Below are 20,810 nucleotides of genomic sequence, written 5' to 3'. Positions count from 1 at the left end.
TCCGGTACAATGGACATATCTACATGTGATGGAAGTACAGCTCGCTACCGGGTATAGTGTAATACCGCGGTCCGGTACCATGGACATGGTTACACATTAGGGAAGTACAGCTCGCTACCAGGTATAGGTTGATACTGCGGTCCAGTACCATGGACATGGCTACACGTGACGGAAGTACAGATCGCTACATGGTACAAAGTGATACTGCGGTCCGGTACCAGGACATGGCTGCACATGAAGAAAGTAGAGCTTTCTACCAGGTATAGGGTAATACTGCGGTCCGGTACCATGGACATGGCTACAATATGACGGAAGTACAGCTCGCTACCAGGTACAGAGTGATACTTCAGTCCGGTACCATGCATATGAATTCACATGACAGAAGTACATGACTGCATATAACTCAAGCAGGGACACGTTTAGAAAGCGGCCCGGTACCATGGATACAGCTACTCAGTTGTATACCTGATATAAGTACCGTGCACGTGTACAGCATGTAGGACTCCTATTACCCGGCGGCAGAGTTACGATAACAAAAAAGTGTTAGGTCCATTGTTATAGACATGAAGAAACAATAGGAACTAAACATACGACATAAAAGGTCAAGGTACATAGAAAATATAGAGTTTATCGACACATTATCCTGGAATCATAGCAAAACAACATCTTGTATACATAAACAAGGTTGTTGTCAATGCTAGCAAGCTGATTATAAGATCCGTGTTTACTGTGATAGATATCGCTAAATTCGAGATAAACAACATGTTATTAGCATATTTTAGTGGAAGACAATGAAAAAAATTAAAAACAAAAGGTGGGGGAGGGGATTGTAGGGAAAACAGCAATGTATCATCATTCGTTATTGTCATGGGTAATCATGACCTTTTCAAGGACATATAGAATATTCCTCGTTCAATGCTTCTTAACATACAATATTTGCATTACTCCATTGCCTTATGATAAGCTGAAAAAACATTTAATTATTTTTTTTTTTTAAATAAAAAGTTAACCATATCAGAAAAAAAGGTATATCTTCTTACTGTCTACACAGGTAAGAATTGAGTAAACATATGTACTCGTTGATACGAAAATTGCAAACTACAATGAGAACAGAACATATCATGGGAAGCATTTACTTCTCTCGCTCACTTCCGGTAAACAAAAATACGAAACTATATTTGCTAACTTTGATTAGTATAAGTAGCTGTTCGTGATATACTCCAAGTTCTAATATACATATAAAACTTTTTCAGAATTAAAAAAAAAACCAAATGGTGGGGTAGGGGTTGGGGGTTGAGCTGTTTTAAATGACAACTTTTATTCCTTAGCGTACCAAGGACAGGACTGTAAATATCATTAGTTTCTTGATGGGTCGCATTTGTTTTATTCCCCTCCAATAGGTGGTGCTTTTTCTCGTTTCGAAACGACGCAATATGGTCTGGAAGAAAAGATATATGGTAAACATCCCCGGCCATTGTGTTGTCAGATTAAAGGAATTTTTTAAAGCGAGCTAAATTCAATTACTTGTCACAATTACAGAGCAAAATAAAGGAGTGAAAGCTACGATAAAGGAAAGATAAAATGCTGAAACACATTTACAGTAAGAGTTAGAATGTTTTGATTCGGAAGTTATTGCTTCAACTACACATGCTTACCTGATAAGACAGTAGTCTCGCAACCGTAGCAACGCCGGCGAGCAACTTACACGAAGCATCGTAACTTTTCATACAAACACAAAAATGTCTTTATACAACGTTATGCAGAATGCTTGTTTGATTATGCTTAATTCAATCATATGAAACGCTTTACAAAATAGACATGGACATAGATGTATTTTTTTTTCAAATATTTTCACAACATCTAATAATATTTACATAGAATATGATGAAAAATTTTATTCATATAGGTGAAGTGTTACATTTTCAATAATGTGAATATCATTATTGGACATGGAGATTTAATATTGCTGTTATACACAAACTGTTATATAGGTATTGCAAATTAGACACAATATATATGCGCCAGTAAGTGAATACAGATATCTATACATAGGAGAAAAAAAAATCCGAAGTGCTACTTCATTATTTTCGTTTGTGATAGTGCAAAGCGTGATAAGAGGAATGTACTGCATTTTATGTTTATTAAATAACTCACCCATTGCACATCCGTTAAATTAATTCGGTATTTATAGAAAAAAATTAAAAAATGCAATTTAAAAAAACCCTTAAAGTACACCTTTCATTCAAAAATATCATTTTCGTCCATATACGTGACGTAATCAGGACTCGTGTAGGTTCTATGTCTGACGTAATTTGATCCTGGGCTACGCGAATGCCGTGGATCTTGTGCTTTGTACAACCACACAAATGATGACGTAAAACACAGAAATACACAAATCCAGGCGAGCCCAAATGACCAGCCGAAGCTGTAAGTCCGCGAATCGTTGATGACTTTTTTGTGTGGTATGAGGTAGCCAGCCAGAATTTCTGTCCGACGAAGGATGTGACATTTACCATGGAACAGGGCTATTGCCAATGTCAGCAGCAAACCTGTAGAAGACAATAGCATCATCATATTTTAGCCAGTAGTAATTAGCAATGAAGATCAGTTTCAAAAGTTCTAGATATGACCTGCAGAGTGCATTGTTGAAACCCACTTTCCCTGAATCTCTCTCGGATATGCTTGATAGCTTCATTCACCACTGCGCTTGTTGATAGTTTCAGTCAAACTTGCCTGTTCACATAATTTGACATTATTACGGCCGAGAGTAAGATATACTTGCAGACGATTAAAATGAGTCACATTTATGTAAATAGAGCCTTAGTTGGTATTCAGCTTGATAAAGTGTTGAGCAAGGTTGTTATGTAAGCAGCACCCTTGTCCCTTGCTGCCTTTCGTCTTCACTGTATCATTAATTCCGGGAACGGTAATGTCACTATACAATACCGGATCTCTAATGTAGCTGCTTTTCTTTTGTATAATCCACTTCACCATATTCCAGTTGAAATAAAGCTTTGCCCAGCTGTACTGTCATTCAGAGGCGTTTCCCATTAAGAAATAGTGGAAACAAGTTTGTATTTTGTAAATACTGATATATCAGTTCTTTATGTATGGGATGAAGTTATTTTTGCAACAATGACCTCTGCATGTCATACATTTACACATATAAATACAGATACCACGAAAACTATGTGAAGGTAACATATATATGACTTTACACAAAATCTTGTCAATAATTAAGGCCGTTTAAGAAATTGAAAATAGTTTTAGGAACATTTTCAAAATCATGTCGGACTCGTGATTATGGATGACTTCCGCTTACTTTGTAGTCATGCAAACAAAAATAAGATACCAGGAGGCAGAAACTAACGAATGGGCAACGAAATTGATGACGATGGATTGATTAAGAGCAACATTATTGATGTAGAATTCCACGAATGTTTGAGTGTCACAAAACAAATAAGTGGTAGTATAGTATTGGCTATTTATCATTGTTTAAACATTACAGCTTAAACAAGTGTGTATATCCACTTCCTTTGTATTCTGAAATGGCTCACGGCATTAAAATTTGTTTAGGTTCTGTTGTTAATCCCAGCAAACGTGATTTTATCATCTATTTGTGTTACCGTAAAAAAGCAGTTTATATTAAAAATAGTCGAAGGTCAATTTTACGAATATGATTTTTAAAATATTGATATGGTCACTAAACTAAAAACAAACAAAGAACAAAAACAAAAACAAAACAAAACAAAAAACGATATCAGCAAACCAACTCTCTGATCTTACACATGTATATGCTTGCCCAAGGTTGCCAGTAGGAATGCGTAAATTTTACGCTTGACATAGCCAACCACAGTCTGTCGTCGTTAACTGTTTGGTTATCAGAGTATGTTACAATATCGATCAAGGCCAAAAACACTGACTATTTAAGGTAAATTTATCTGCCATATATAAACTTTAATTAGTACACACTTCACTCGGTACACATGACTGATAGTGTGTAGGCGTGACAGTTATCTTTAGATCTAGAGTGCATTAGTACTAACAATGGTTACCATGGTGTTAATGAAGAACAAAAAGAATAAGGTTTTTGTATTTGTATTTTGACATAGAATAACAAATATGGAGACAGAAGATAAATAAGACTCCCAAAAGACAAGTCATTATTAAACGAGTGAAGACCAGCTTTCAATATAAATTCAGAATTAGATACAAGAGAACCATGGACTTACTAAACGTTCCTGGTAGAGTCATATTACGTGGTAAACTGCAATGTACATCTGTCTACTGAGGAAAACCAAATTGAATAGAAAAAAATGTCAAAACCTCGATGGGGAGGTACATTGGCCTGTTAATTCAATAATTTTTTTCGTGTCTCTGATATATCTACCGCTATTCAAATTAAAAAACGTGGAGTGAAGGTTACGCCCATAAACGCGATATTGTAAAGGTCTGTTGTGTTCTGCTTCAACACAACAACTATAGTCATATATGGGATACTTTCAAAACTACACCGATGTAAACAATTTCTTAGTAACGTACATGTTTGGAAATGGTTTATTTAGCGCGTATCTTGTCGGATATATAATTAAAAGAACAGCCAGACTGACAGATGTTGAACTGTTGAAACAAACCACACTGACTTCAGATCGAAGTGTCTCACCAATTACGAATGCATATCAGCTTTTCTTGACAAAAAGTGTTCGCAACAGATCGACATTTTCTTCATTGTACAATGTTTTGGACAACGGTTAAACATATTACACAAGGGAATGTTTCAAAACGATTTTTCATGCAAGAGTTCTTGGCAGGGGTCGTCTCTGCGTGTAACTTAGTGACGGAAGCAGATGTCACTATGACTGAAATTAGCGCGACACCTAGTCACTCATGTATGCTATTTTTTTGTTTTTAATCTTCTTTCTAAATTCTCTTTGATTAACAAGTAACAGATATCGACTGCATTGTAATTCTGAATTCTAAATGCGTCATTTTGAAATTCCGGAAACGCGGTGTATGTGCCAAGCGAATGAATTATGTATGACTTGGAGACTGTACATGATATGTCAGACCTAAACTATCTGCCTGGTGCAGACACTTGGATGGGAACAACAATGGTTATTGAAGTCATCTGAATAGGGAACAATATCCAATGTTCTAACGACTTTCTGTGATATTAGGATACATACATTTGTATACAAAGGAAAAGAATAGAATATTTCATCCCTTCGTTTCCTTTGTGCAATGCTTTGGATAACTTTACTCGCTTAAAGGTCGATCTTTTCTTTCAATACCTGCTGTAACAGTACCATACGCATATTTATACATGTACAGTGGGCCCACGATAATCCAGACGCCAGTAGTCCGGAAAACTCGTTATCCGGACGATTTTGGACGGAAACGAAGTTGTCCGGATTATGGAGGGTCTTCCGATATAAAGTATTCGTATCTAACTCAATGTAACTTTTTATAAGTATCTCAAGCATTATCATCAGTGTTCTATATAGTACAATGGGTATATACGCTCTATCTATCTGTCTGTCTGTCTGTCTGTCTGTCTGTCTGTCTGTCTGTCTGTCTGTCTCTCTCTCTCTCTCTCTCTCTCTCTCTCTCTCTCTATATATATATATATATATGTGTGTGTGTGGGGGGGGGGGGGTTGTGTGCGCGCGCGCGTGTGTGTGTATGTGTACTTTAGCTTTTTACCGTTAACTAGCAGTGTTAACTCTCTAGCATTAAGTTTATTTTATTATCGACACAGATATTCTATTTAGCAGTTGACCTTTATCTAGCAGTGTTAACTCTCTAGCAGTTAGTTTATTTTATTGTCAACACAGATATTCTGTTTAGCAGTTGACCTTTATCTAGCAGTGTTAACTCTCTAGCAGTTTGAGTATTTATTAGCAAAGAAATCTATTCACCAATTTATCTGTATTTGGTAGTGCTCTCTCTAGCAGTTTGTGATTTACTTTATCAGTTTAGTAGTACAATTTATCTAGCTGTTAACTTAAGTTAGCAGTCCATTTTAGATATTACAAGAAACATTTTACTCACCAATATACAAAGTATAGAGATCAGGCAAAACAACTTATCTATTTTTTAAATATTACTTTTAAAACTGTTTATTGAAGTATCTTACATAGTAATATCACTCTGCAGATTTATTTTACTATGTATAAATTAAACAAAGTCTTTTCATGATAATCGTGTTGAAATTCTTCGCATATTTTGTTATTCATAGCAGCATAAAGGATTAGAAGTTGAAAGGATTATTAAGTCGTTAAAACATTTTTAAATCTAAAAAAAAAACTTCATAAGAAGTGTATTTTTTCTTCGCCAATGAAAGATGTTAACTTTTCACTGAAATGGAGGTCTGAGTTCACAGATATTCCTAAATATTCATGAATTTTTAAAACATTTGAAATTTTCAATTCGACAGGAACTATGAAGATTAAAATTGTCGAGAAGTTGGAATACGAGTATATGTAATCAAGTTGTTGTTGTTCACATTTTTTACGAATGCAAAACGTACGTTAGTGAGCGACAAAAAGAATCCGAATCAACATTGGCAAAGCCGGCGTGAGGTAGAAAGCCAGCGAATGAAGCCGCTTTGGTCGAGACGAAAAAAAAAAACTGGCCTTGCTCCAGCCAGACAACAATTTGTAAAAACGTTATAGACGACGTTACACACGCAAACATCCACAAAAAAATCTTTCATTTACTCTACGAACCACTTTTCTGATCATATTTCAACTTAATATGACACATGTCGGGAGGGGAATCCCCATATTGGTCCACAAGTATTATCTACCATGTCACGTGACTTATATACCTTCCTTGTATGTGAAGTCGATAAAGAAGCGGAGGAATATCCAAATACCAACACATACAGACAACCTTTAAACATCATATATGTGTTTTCCTGTATAATCGCCGTGTTTATTGTGAATTAAGGTATAAACTTAAATAAAATACGCTGGTATTTCACTTCTGTCGTTGGAATGAAATTATAAAAGTTTTATTAAAAGTAGAAAGTAGCTGGTCTCCTGTTATCTGTAGTTGAAAACGAGGCTATACATCGTCACTCTGATAAAATCTGTGTCATCACGATACGACTGCACCGACCATTGAAACCCAGAACATCCCGACCAGCTTTTTAAGAACTATCACAAGGGACTTATTGATGTCATTTTTTGCATACAAATCTATCTAGCTTGATACTATAAGGACGTTCTGGAATCTGAGGTGTACTTCGAGCCCACTTTTGTTATACACTACAGCGACAACAAATGAAGCGCATTTTCACAAAAGCATGTCCCGGGTAATACTGTAATACTGCTGACCCACTGACATTAACATCACCCGATCCCGTACATGATGTCAAACTCAACAACTCACCGGCGACAAGGGAGCAGCACGAGGCAAGCACGAGCACCCGGGTCTGTCGTCCTAATAACCCGTATCCCCCCGTCACAAGGCCCGTTACCATGGACAACATGCATAGCAACGCAAAAGCACTGGCAGCTCTCTCCAGATCTGTAGCAACAAATTACATATCACGATATTAATTCCTGGTTATCACTTTATTATCATTAGTCTTAACGACCCGTCAACACATAAAAGGTCATTAGGGCCAAATGATTACTACAAAGTCACGTTGAAAAAGTCTTGTAAAAAGCTCTGGCAACCAGGCTCATTATGATGGCGTATTTGTTTATTCATAATATAAAGCATATATAGATATACATTTCAATGATGCCAAACTTATTTGTTATACTAATTACCGTGGAGCGTGCTTATATTTCAGAGTAGAAACAATATGAATGATTTTCAGTCTGCTATTCATTGAACCACGAAGTAATCATGACAAGTTGCCAGTCATTATTGAATTTTAAACACTGAATCGCAAAGTCATTCAAAGAAATAAGCACATGTCACGTGACACGATGTTTTTCATTACGTATAGATCACGTGGCGATGAAAACATTGCATATCGTAAAGATTAACAAGAAGATGTGTGATTTGGAGGTTGTTGGACATTTTATCAATGATTTCAAAATCACGTGACTTAATATTCATCGTAAACATACAGAACACATAGCCTTCTTGTCATTGATTTAAAGGTCATGTGACTTGATATTCGTACTTATCACCGATTTCGAAGCCATGTGACTTGGTATTCGTTTTGGACGTACAGAGCATCGAGGTCATCGTGAACGTGCATGTACAGGACATATGTGACGTAATGGCAATCATGACATCATGAAGGCCATTATATACGTAGTGGACATATGACCATGTGGCTATAGAAAATCAGAATCAGACTCGGCGGTTAAAACGGCATGAACCTCTGACAAGATCAACATTTCAAAGAAAATGGTAACATGCTCCCTGTTTTTACTTGTGTATGTTAGAAATTGCAAAAGGGCTTGCGAGGACTTACGCGGTACGGCGTACAGTTGTGTAGTATCCAGCGCAGTCAGTCCATCGCGACCGCTCAGGTATTCACATTTTGTCTTCCGCTCCTGCATTAGGTTCAGTCGCAGACGAACGCCCTCTGTAATAAAGTAAACGGTATGTTTTAAACCAGTTATATGAAATGGTATTTGCCGTGATTTTTGAGGAATGAAATGTGTAAAGCTTACAGATATAAACTGGTAAGATCAGGTTCTTTAAAAAAAAATATCCACACCAGTTCCAAACACATTCATGACAATTTTGGTAGTTCGGAGCAGTACTTAAAAAATTGTCTCTATTTGTTATACGATAAATTACTGATAGCTTATCACCTGTAATGGCTATTCGATAGATTTCGATCAAGGCGACTTTGTGAAAATATATTTTTGATAAGGGATTTCTAGAAATAAATGTGAATCTTTACAGCTATAGGAATGTTACAGTGTTTTACAATCCGTTTAAGATCCAAGAATTTCTTTGCTTTTTTTCATTTCAGTTGAAAATCCAAAAACCGATGGCGGATGAATTTATCGGATGATATTTTTAAATTTCAATACCACAACGTCTACACATTAGACATAGTAACTAAAGTACGGCGCCAATACAGTGCAGAATGTGTACTGCTGTGTAGCGTTAGCACAAAAGGACATACACCACAGATTGAACACAAAGGAACAAATTATACTTCAGTTTCAACAAACTTGACAAATTATACCACAGTGTAAACCTATTGGACATAATATACTACCGCATCAACATACTGGACGCGGTGTACTACCGCATTAACACACTGAACGCGGTATACTACATCATCAACACACTGGACGCGGTATACTACATCATCAACACACTGGACGTGGTGTACTACTGCATCAACACACTGGACGCGGTGTACTACAGCATCAACACACTGGACGCGGTATACTACATCATCAACACACTGGACGCGGTATACTATCGCATCAACACACTGAAAGCGGTATACTATCGCATCAACACAGTGGACGCGGTATACTATATCATCAACACACTGGATGCGATATACTATCGCATCAACACACTGGACGCGGTATACTATCGCATCAACACACTGGATGCGGTATACTACATCAACAACATTCTGGATGCGGTATACTACATCATCAATACACTGGATGCGGTATACTACATCATCAACACACTGGACGCGGTGTACTACATCATCAACACACTGGACGCGGTATACTATCGCATCAACACACTGTACGCGGTATACTACCGCATCAACACACTGAAAGCGGTATACTATCGCATCAACACACTGGACGCGGTATACTATCGCATCAACACACTAGACGCGGTATACTTTAGCATCAACACACTGGACGCGGTATACTTCCGCATCAACACACTGTACGCGGTATACTACATCATCAACATTCTGGATGCGGTATACTACATCATCAATACACTGGATGCGGTATACTACATCATCAACACACTGGACGCGGTGTACTACTGCATCAACACACTGGACGCGGTATACTACATCATCAACACACTGGACGCGGTATACTATCGCATCAACACACTGGACGCGGTATACTACATCATCAACACACTGGACGCGGTATACTACCGCATCAACACACTGGGCGCGGTATACTACATCATCAACATTCTGGATGCGGTATACTACATCATCAACATTCTGGATGCGGTATACTACATCATCAACACACTGGATGCGGTATACTACATCATCAACACACTGGATGCGGTATACTATTTCATCAACACACTGGACGCTGTGTACTACCGCATTAACACACTGGACGCGGTGTGCTACCGCATCAACACCGGACAATTACTCTGCTGCGTCAACACAATGGACAAATTATACCAAAATTAAAATAGCGTATATAATAATATCCAGGTATAATATATGGTCTTACGACTTCGATGTACTGCCCCTCACCTAAACCAACATTTCGTCTTATGTCAATCAACATTTTAAAAAAAGATTCAACCAATTTGATGCAATTCATTTACTAAAGTGAAATGTTCGTAGAGAATGTTTCAAGTTTTATATATAGCATATAATCATAAGGAATTCGATATACTGTCACACACACCCCTTTTTACTGAAATTGCATTACAACACGGTCTTATCTTCTCTTTCCTTTATAACCCTCCATAGATTTATAATCGTCAAACCCCATTACAATGCCAGACAATAATGGCAGGAAATACAAGGTTTTACATACAAACACCGAGATTTACTGTATGATATTAGGATGAATATCGGAAGTGTCGGCTTACTAAAAATTCAATATTTCATCATGTATTGTATGCCATACCCTTTAAGTACCAAATATCGTATTTATACATATTTGTCTGACCCGTCGTAAAAATACGAACTGATGGCGACAGAACAAGAACCACATGACAATGATGCGATACACTTTAACGGGTCTTACTACTGTATAACATCAGGCAACAAAGACCGTAATCCCCAAGGGATGCTAATGTATTTTAAAGCTAGTGGAAGGACCTGCGAGGAATCTCCGGAAATATCTGTGATAGAAACAAAGCAATGCCTGGATTGTTTTATAAACTACGTAATTTACAAAATGTACCATAGGAATATTGTCAGCCCAGTCCATAAATGTTTAAGGCGGAGAAGTTGAGAAAAGCTTCCAAACAGAAATCCCCAAGGGGGTGTTATGCTATATTGAGATAAAGTGATCATTTATTTATGTGATCGGGTGCTTTTAAACCTAACGATGCGGAGATGAAGGCAAGGCGTCCCGTATAGTATGGGACAACAGCCAGTATCAAACATCACCAAGTGCTGCCAGACATTCAGTTAAAAAAATCTGCGTAACGTCGCGGTTTCAGAATGATTTATCAGTTAAATGTTTTATAATACATCCGGAAAGTATATCGATGTTACTTAGAGACACTAAATCCTTAGTTTGTATATATTTATTTGTTCTTTGTAAAAAATTATTATTGTTGTACTACTTCCTATCAACAGTCTGGGTCATTTTAGGACGTGCCAGGTTTGATTTGCGGAGGAATGCCGGGATTCGGCGTGCAGCCAGTACATGGCGACTATCCCGCGTAGGTATCGAACCCGCGACCCAGAGGTAGAGGACTAGCGATAAAGGCGGTCAGACTCCTTTAACACTCGCCATCGCGGCTTTGTCAGACTAAATGAAAACGTTAAAACTATGTTTACGTTACACTCTTCGTGTATTACACGTTAGCCTAATTTTGTGAATTCAAAAACAACATTCAGAAACAACTTTATGAGGGTCTTAATTTCTTGTAACACCGCTATAATTCCATTACATGCATATTCTATCAAAATTATGATAATTTGTCTTCCGATTTTTATTTTTTTGCATAAAATAAAACGTCCTTGGAGTTAATCTATATCTGTATCAAGAAGCTTTTAATAAGAAACTTCTTTAATGCGAGATCGTGTTATGAAACTCTTATACTGTCCTGACACAGAAAATTGAGAAAACAAAACAAATAACCAAGCCCGTTTAAAAGTGAAAAGTACACCAATTCTATATCCATGACCAAGTTTTCCGTCCTAATTTATATCCATAGAGCATGAAGGCAAATCTCACCTGGGATGAGATCTTGTTAACAATTTTGAAACCATTTTAAATTAATTAACTGATAAAGATCAAATTATCAATATTTAAAATGCTTCGGATGGTAGCTTGGACCACATTATTTCTTTCTTACCAAGTGACAGATACAGCGAGAAATGTACCAAGGTGGTACACATGTGTGATGATAGAAGGATGATAGGTGTAGCCTGTTTAACCAAACGGTCATGTCAGAAAACATCAATGCCGTCATGTCGTGAATATATGAACGTATTTTTAGATAATATCTGAAAGAGAATTGTGTTTAGATTGAAATTCTGTTGAAACAATGAAATAAAAAAAGATAAGAGAAAAACATCACAAAAAGAGATTGGAATAGGTGATTTATAGACCATATTGCTAAACAGATTCAGTCAGATTTGAAGTATTTCAATAACTGGTTAAATTTGAAATAAATTTTAGTCGAAATTTGTCTCCTGAGAGACTAGATATTCTGTAGTATGCTTGATTGCTGAGTGAGTGGTAGGTTGGCAGAATGTGATATGTTATTGGTCCATAGAAAGACTGACGCAGACTGTCGGAACCCGGTAGGCGCGTTCGATTGTACTCCTCTCTACAATTACGTAAGGGGCGAACGCACCGCTATTCATTACTCGACAATCTAGTAATGTAATGGAGTGGAAACAAGGGACCAACCGTGAAGGATAATTTGACATGTCTGAAAATGTCTTTCTACCAAACTGAAGAGAAACATCTCCTAAGAACACAAATAACTTTGGACATGCAATTTGGCTGTTGAAATAATTTACAGTCGTTTTTGAAAACCGACAGACAAACTCATTCCGCCTCCTCCCTCGCTCTCTCGCTCACCGTCCTACAGTGAACCGTCTTGCCGAAGCAGCCCACACACGTAAGAATCATGGAAAGGAAGCATCAATCTTTTGTGGGTAGATATGTGTATGATAGAAATTACATAACAAAGCTATTATCTTGGCTATGTCTTATTTTATTTTGGCATTCATCATGCAAGCACACCACGGCAAAGCAGGTGATAGTCTATAAACTTCTACAAGTGTTGAACATGGCGTGTATATTATACGTTAGAAACAATATCGACACTGTTCACAAAGTGTTTATTTTATGGTTTTATCGACGACATTCATCAAGATTGAAACTAGTTTTATGATAAAATAGTTTTATTACGGATGGGAAATGATCATATTTGTTTTTAGAAAATGAATGAAATTAATATTGGAGAATTTAAAATAAAAGTCACGTGCGTTACTTGTATAAAACAAATAAAAATATCAGGCTATCAGTACAATTACAGGAAATCCTCGATATAACGCCCTTCATGAACACCATCTCGCTTATAGTAGTCAAAATATTTCTTTAAAAACATTCCCTTTCAAATGTATTGCATGGTTTCGCATACAATGCCAATTGCATTGTCAGTATGTTGGAAATATTTTACATTAAAAAAAGAAATAAAATGGCAATATAACGAGAATTGGAGCGAATAACAAGACTTTTGTTTACAGCAACACGAGATATCCGAAGGCAGTGTAATGAGACATCTATGAAGAATACAAAGGCGATTATGATGAGAAATTAGAGATGAAAGGAGGCAGTAAAACAGGGTGTTTGTGTACAGTATAACGAGACATCAGAATAAAGTGTAACGACAGTTTAACGAGAAATCATAAGACGGGCTAGGGAGCTGTCTTTGGACAGTATATCGAGATTTGGGGACAGGAAATCGAGAAATCAGAAGACTAGGGAAAATTTGTGGAGAGTATGTCGAATGTTTTGAACAGTATGCCGAGAAATCATAAGGAAGGCTAGGGAGTTATTTCTGAACAATAGATCTCGCAGGATTTGTGGACAGTATAACGAGAAATCAGAAGACAGGTTAAGGAGCTGTCTGTGGACAGTATATCGAGATTAGGTGACAGTATATAGAGAAATCAGAAGACAGGTTAGGGAGATATATGTGGACAGTATATCGAGAAATTAGAAGACAGGTTAGGGAGCTGTCTGTGGACAGTATATCGAGATTTGGTGACAGTATATAGGGAAATCAGAAGACAGGTTAGGGAGATATATGTGGACAGTATATCGAGAAATTAGAAGACAGGTTAGGGAGCTGTCTGTGGACAGTATATCGAGATTTGGTGACAGTATATAGAGAAATCAGAAGACAGGTTAGGGAGATATATGTGGACAGTATATCGAGAAATTAGAAGACAGGTTAGGGAGCTGTCTGTGGACAGTATATCGAGATTTGGTGACAGTATATAGAGAAATCAGAAGACAGGTTAGGGAGATATATGTGGACAGTATATCGAGAAATTAGAAGACAGGTTAGGGAGCTGTCTGTGGACAGATTTGGTGACAGTATATAGGGAAATCAGAAGACAGGTTAGGGAGATATCTGTGGACAGTATATCGAGAAATTAGAAGACAGGTTAGGGAGCTGTCTGTGGACAGTATATCGAGATTTGGTGACAGTATATAGGGAAATCAGAAGACAGGTTAGGGAGATATCTGTGGACAGTATATCGAGAAATTAGAAGACAGGTTAGGGAGCTGTCTGTGGACAGTATATCGAGATTTGGTGACAGTATATAGAGAAATCAGAAGACAGGTTAGGGAGATATCTGTGGACAGTATATCGAGATTTGGTGACAGTATATAGGGAAATCAGAAGACAGGTTAGGGAGATATCTGTGGACAGTATATCGAGAAATTAGAAGACAGGTTAGGGAGCTGTCTGTGGACAGTATATCGAGATTTGGTGACAGTATATAGAGAAATCAGAAGACAGGTTAGGGAGATATCTGTGGACAGTATATCGAGAAATTAGAAGACAGGTTAGGGAGCTGTCTGTGGACAGTATATCGAGATTTGGTGACAGTATATAGGGAAATCAGAAGACAGGTTAGGGAGATATATGTGGACAGTATATCGAGAAATTAGAAGACAGGTTAGGGAGCTGTCTGTGGACAGTATATCGAGATTTGGTGACAGTATATAGAGAAATCAGAAGACAGGTTAGGGAGATATATGTGGACAGTATATCGAGAAATTAGAAGACAGGTTAGGGAGCTGTCTGTGGACAGTATATCGAGATTTGGTGACAGTATATAGAGAAATCAGAAGACAGGTTAGGGAGATATATGTGGACAGTATATCGAGAAATTAGAAGACAGGTTAGGGAGCTGTCTGTGGACAGTATATCGAGATTTGGTGACAGTATATAGGGAAATCAGAAGACAGGTTAGGGAGATATCTGTGGACAGTATATCGAGAAATTAGAAGACAGGTTAGGGAGCTGTCTGTGGACAGTATATCGAGATTTGGTGACAGTATATAGGGAAATCAGAAGACAGGTTAGGGAGATATCTGTGGACAGTATATCGAGAAATTAGAAGACAGGTGGGAGCTGTCTGTGGACAGTATATCGAGATTTGGTGACAGTATATAGAGAAATCAGAAGACAGGTTAGGGAGATATCTGTGGACAGTATATCGAGATTTGGTGACAGTATATAGGGAAATCAGAAGACAGGTTATGGAGATATCTGTGGACAGTATATCGAGAAATTAGAAGACAGGTTAGGGAGCTGTCTGTGGACAGTATATCGAGATTTGGTGACAGTATATAGAGAAATCAGAAGACAGGTTAGGGAGATATCTGTGGACAGTATATCGAGAAATTAGAAGACAGGTTAGGGAGCTGTCTGTGGACAGTATATCGAGATTTGGTGACAGTATATAGAGAAATCAGAAGACAGGTTAGGGAGATATCTGTGGACAGTATATCGAGAAATTAGAAGACAGGTTAGGGAGCTGTCTGTGGACAGTATATCGAGATTTGGTGACAGTATATAGAGAAATCAGAAGACAGGTTAGGGAGATATATGTGGACAGTATATCGAGAAATCAGAGGACAGGTTAGGGAGATATATGTGGACAGTATATCGAGAAATTAGAAGACAGGTTAGGGAGCTGTCTGTGGACAGTATATCGAGATTTGGTGACAGTATATAGAGAAATCAGAAGACAGGTTAGGGAGATATCTGTGGACAGTATATCGAGAAATCAGAGGACAGGTTAGGGAGATATCTGTGGACAGTATATCGAGAAATCAGAAGACATGTTAGGGAGATATCTGTGGACAGTATATCGAGATTTGGTAACAGTATATAGAGAAATCAGAATACAGGTTAAGGAGCTGTCTGTGGACAACAAATCGAGAAACAGAAGAGAGAATAATAATAATAGTACAATAATTAGTATATGAATAACGAGAAAGAAATCAGGTGGAATTTTAATGAGATTTTAATCAAGCAAAGACATTTTTCATTATAACTACAAATACTGTGGCCATAAGAATTCCCACAAGACCGTTTTAATTAGATGTAATATGCGTCAACTATCGCTATTCTCCGAATGGACCCACATTATTATTAATATTTCACACAACCTAACTCCATTACCAACACACTCTGTTGTCAAATACGACCTGCACTTCTAAAAACTACAAATAGTATTAAAAGGTCGACAGTTGGCTGCTCGCAGAACCTCACCATATTACAACGTTATTTCTGACTACGGTAGTTTGTCTACTGAATGATGAATGGTGTAATGGCGAACTCTAGTAGCTGTTACCACAGCCAACTCATTTGGAATTTTTTTAAACCATGACAGTCAACACCTAATAGAATTACTCGATGAACTTTAACGTTTTAATAGGCAGCAGCATTTTTGTATTGAACATAAAAAAGACCGACTCCGTATGAAATGTTTCCATTACGATTAATTAATTTAAAACTGAATTTCCCATCATTGCCGACCTTGCATCTGTTGATCTTAAATTTTAAACCTGTGTAGGAATTCGATGACATCAACGTTGAAACTCCAAGAATGTCTCTAATAGATTGATGCTCAAAAAATCAAAACGTTTCTCGCATGCATATATCCATATTTGGATATCGCCTCGGCTTTATGTGTCCAAGTGCATTGAAACGTGGCGCTGTAACGTCTTTTTTAGATTCCATATTGACCAATAATCGGTTTGTTCTGTGACTGAAGTTGAGAGAACTCGGATATCTCGTGCCTTAGATGTCTTTACACCCGGGTGACCGTCTATGGGCTACTATCGATTTGTTTGAGGTCACGTATTTTGCACGTGTTTAACATGTCTATGCGGATAAAGCCATTTCTCAAGGAATGTGTACGTTTTTTTTAAAATTCTGCTATAATCTCATGCTCATGGGATTATTTTACGGGGAGAAATCACGAAAAATATCCCTATGTAAATGACTAGTCAAATTATACAAACTTTTGTAATTAGGACATTAGAACAGCAAAGTGAATGTTTTACGATTTGATTATTTCGTTCGTTTTATGTTCGAAGTTAACGCTTTCAAAACACATTTTTATTCGTCCCTTAATTAAGCGAAGACTTAAAAGATGGTCAGTATTTATATGTTTTTAATATCACGCAAATCACATTTCACTGAAGGATGTGAAAATAAATGACAAACTTCTGACGTTGATGAATGTATAATAAATCTGATCAAACCAATACAAACAAATACGACAAAGATAAACAAAATGCGATGAAGTATTGACTATGATGTACGATAAATGCCATAAACATTTCTAACTCTCTGATTTATTAAATTTCATCTTCAGAAATATAAAAGTCATTTGACAATAATGACTATATACGGCAACTCATCAGGGACGTGCGAGCATGTTTACTTAATGTCTTTTTATGGAGTTATTCTGCTAGATAATAATTATCAAACCTGTCGAAATTTCCCTACAAAGCATCAACTCATCCAATGATTTGTAAGGCTGTATATAGACATCTTAATCGTAACGGAAGCGCAATATATATATTTATGTATACAAATATGTTGTAGAACGTAAATATAGTATGTTCGGCCCATACTTAGTCTCAAAAGCTACGTCATACTGAAAACGGCTTGGCATGGTATTCTAATAACACTTAACGAAAATACAGTGTAAATTAAAACCAATATAGGCATTACTTGTCAGAATAAATTTTGTGATTATCATGGGTTTATAATCACGCAAATAGCGAAGGTTGAAGGAAATCAATGTCAACGGATGCTGGGGTCACTCAAGGGTCAAAGGTTATTCAAGGGTTATAGGTCATCACCCGGCACGGCGATGTCATTCTATCGCTGCGTGTCCCAACAAAAGGTTCCGAAGAACGCATATAAAAAGACGTCGACAACGAAGATGAATTGCTAGTTGTATAGAACGACTGATGTAAATTTGCTTGCATCGGAATATTGGATAATTGTTCAACATGATATTACTGTCCTACCATAGATGTTCCATAAAGTAATATCGAGAGTTGTCGTTCCTACTCACTGTAATATACTAAGGTAGAATGGTAGTGTAATCTCACTGAAATACCATAATTAATTAAATATTCTGTTTGTCATCTGACAATGCAAATGCGTCAAACATAGATACAATGCAAAAATGACAGGCACAGCGTTGGCTCAGTCGGTAGTGTGTTGACCTTCGTAACATATGGTGAAGATCTGAGGGGATAAGTTTGACGCTCCGAGTCGGTGGTGGTCAGTGTTTCTCGTTAAGTTGAGAAACGGTTCGGTCCTCGCTGACGATGTTTTGTCATTGGGAGAGATACTTAACCTTTTTTATCTGGATACCTTGAGCCGGGCCTCCCGTATATTGTTTACTGAGGGGGCCACGAACTTTATACCAGGAGATACCGCTTCAAAATGACAATGGCTATTCAGAGGATGAAAAACCCCACAAAACAAACATACCAGTAAAAACAATTAGGTGTTAATAATACACATTATTATTTGTGAATTCCAAACAACAAAAAATTAGGAAAATGAAGACTAAGGAGGGGGATCAAATACTGAAGACTAAAGAAGGGGATCTAATACTGAAGACTAAGGAAGGGGATCTAATACTGAAGACTAAGGAAAGGGAGTCTAATACTGAAGACTAAGGAAAGGGATCTAATACTGAAGACTAAGGAAGGGGATCTAATACTGAAGACTAAGGAAGGGGATCTAATACTGAAGACTAAGGAAGGGGATCTAATACTGGAGACTAAGGAAGGGGATCTAATACTGGAGACTAAGGAAGGGGATCTAATACTGAAGACTAAGGAAGGGGATCTAATACTGAAGACTAAGGAAGGGGATCTAATACTGAAGACTAAGGAAGGGGATCTAATACTGAAGACTAAGGAAGGGGATCTAATACTGAAGACTAAGGAAGGGGATCTAATACTGAAGACTAAGGAAGGGGATCTAATACTGAAGACTAAGGAAGGGGATCTAATACTGAAGACTAAGGAAGGGGATCTAATACTGAAGACTAAGGAAGGGGATCTAATACTGAAGACTAAGGAAGGGGATCTAATACTGAAGACTAAGGAAGGGGATCTAATACTGAAGATTAAGGAAGGGGATCTAATACTGAAGACTAAGGAAGGGGATCTAATACTGTGAACTAAGGAAGGGGATCTAATACTGAAGACTAAGGAAGGGGATCTAATACTGAAGACTAAGGAAGGGGATCTAATACTGAAGACTAAGGAAGGGGATCTAATACTGAAGACTAAGGAAGGGGATCTAATACTGAAGACTAAGGAAGGGGATCTAATACTGAAGACTAAGGAAGGGGATCTAATACTGAAGACTAAGGAAGGGGATCTAATACTGAAGACTAAGGAAGGGGATCTAATACTGAAGACTAAGGAAGGGGATCTAATACTGAAGACTAAGGAAGGGGATCTAATACTGAAGACTAAGGAAGGGGATCTAATACTGAAGACTAAGGAAGGGGATCTAATACTGAAGACTAAGGAAGGGGATCTAATACTGAAGACTAAGGAAGGGGATCTAATACTGAAGACTAAGGAAGGGGATCTAATACTGAAGACTAAGGAAGGGGATCTAATACTGAAGACTAAGGAAGGGGATCTAATACTGAAGACTAAGGAAGGGGATCTAATACTGAAGACTAAGGAAGGGGATCTAATACTGAAGACTAAGGAAGGGGATCTAATACTGAAGACTAAGGAAGGGGATCTAATACTGAATACTAAGGAAGGGGATCTAATACTGAAGACTAAGGAAGGGGATCTAATACTGAAGACTAAGGAAGGGGATCTAATACTGAAGACAAAGGAAGGGGATCTAATACTGAAGACTAAGGAAGGGAAACTAATACTGAAGACTAAGGAAGGGGATCTAATACTGAAGACTAAGGAAGGGGATCTAATACTGAAGACTACGGAAGGGGATCTAATACTGAAGACTAAGGAAGGGATCTAATACTGAAGACTAAGGAAGGGGATCTAATACTGAAGACTAAGGAAGGGGATCTAATACTGAAGACTAAGGAAGGGGATCTAATATTGAAGACTAAGGAAGGGGATCTAATACTGAAGACTAAGGAAGGGGATCTAATACTGAAGACTAAGGAAGGGGATCTAATACTGAAGACTAAGGAAGGGGATCTAATACTGAAGACTAAGGAAGGGGATCTAATACTGAAGACTAAGGAAGGGGATCTAATACTGAAGACTAAGGAAGGGGATCTAATACTGAAGACTAAGGAAGGGGATCTAATACTGAAGACTAAGGAAGGGGATCTAATACTGAAGACTAAGGAAGGGGATCTAATACTGGAGACTAAGGAAGGGAGCCAATACTGA

The 20,810-nt window shown here is 37.5% G+C and overlaps 1 protein-coding gene across 1 annotated transcript in view; it reads right to left on the bottom strand.

Annotated features, from left to right (window-relative positions):
* Positions 1–2,238: 2,238 nt before the first annotated feature.
* Positions 2,239–20,810, bottom strand: part of LOC132553431 (uncharacterized) — a 29,712-nt gene continuing 11,140 nt past the window's right edge. Inside the window, exons 2-4 of the mRNA XM_060217675.1 lie at positions 8,441–8,554; positions 7,396–7,533; positions 2,239–2,549 (exon numbers count right to left, since the gene is read on the bottom strand). Coding sequence (XP_060073658.1) covers positions 2,239–2,549; positions 7,396–7,533; positions 8,441–8,554 — 563 coding nt within the window. The remainder of the gene's footprint in view (positions 2,550–7,395; positions 7,534–8,440; positions 8,555–20,810) is intronic.

This window comes from Ylistrum balloti, unplaced genomic scaffold (genome assembly GCF_031769215.1).
Source record: "Ylistrum balloti isolate Yb309-2 unplaced genomic scaffold, AGI_CSIRO_Ybal_v1 Utg370328, whole genome shotgun sequence".
Classification (NCBI taxonomy): domain Eukaryota; kingdom Metazoa; phylum Mollusca; class Bivalvia; order Pectinida; family Pectinidae; genus Ylistrum; species Ylistrum balloti.
Note: the sequence above shows the minus strand (reverse complement) of the source record. Positions and strands in the feature narration are given on the sequence as shown.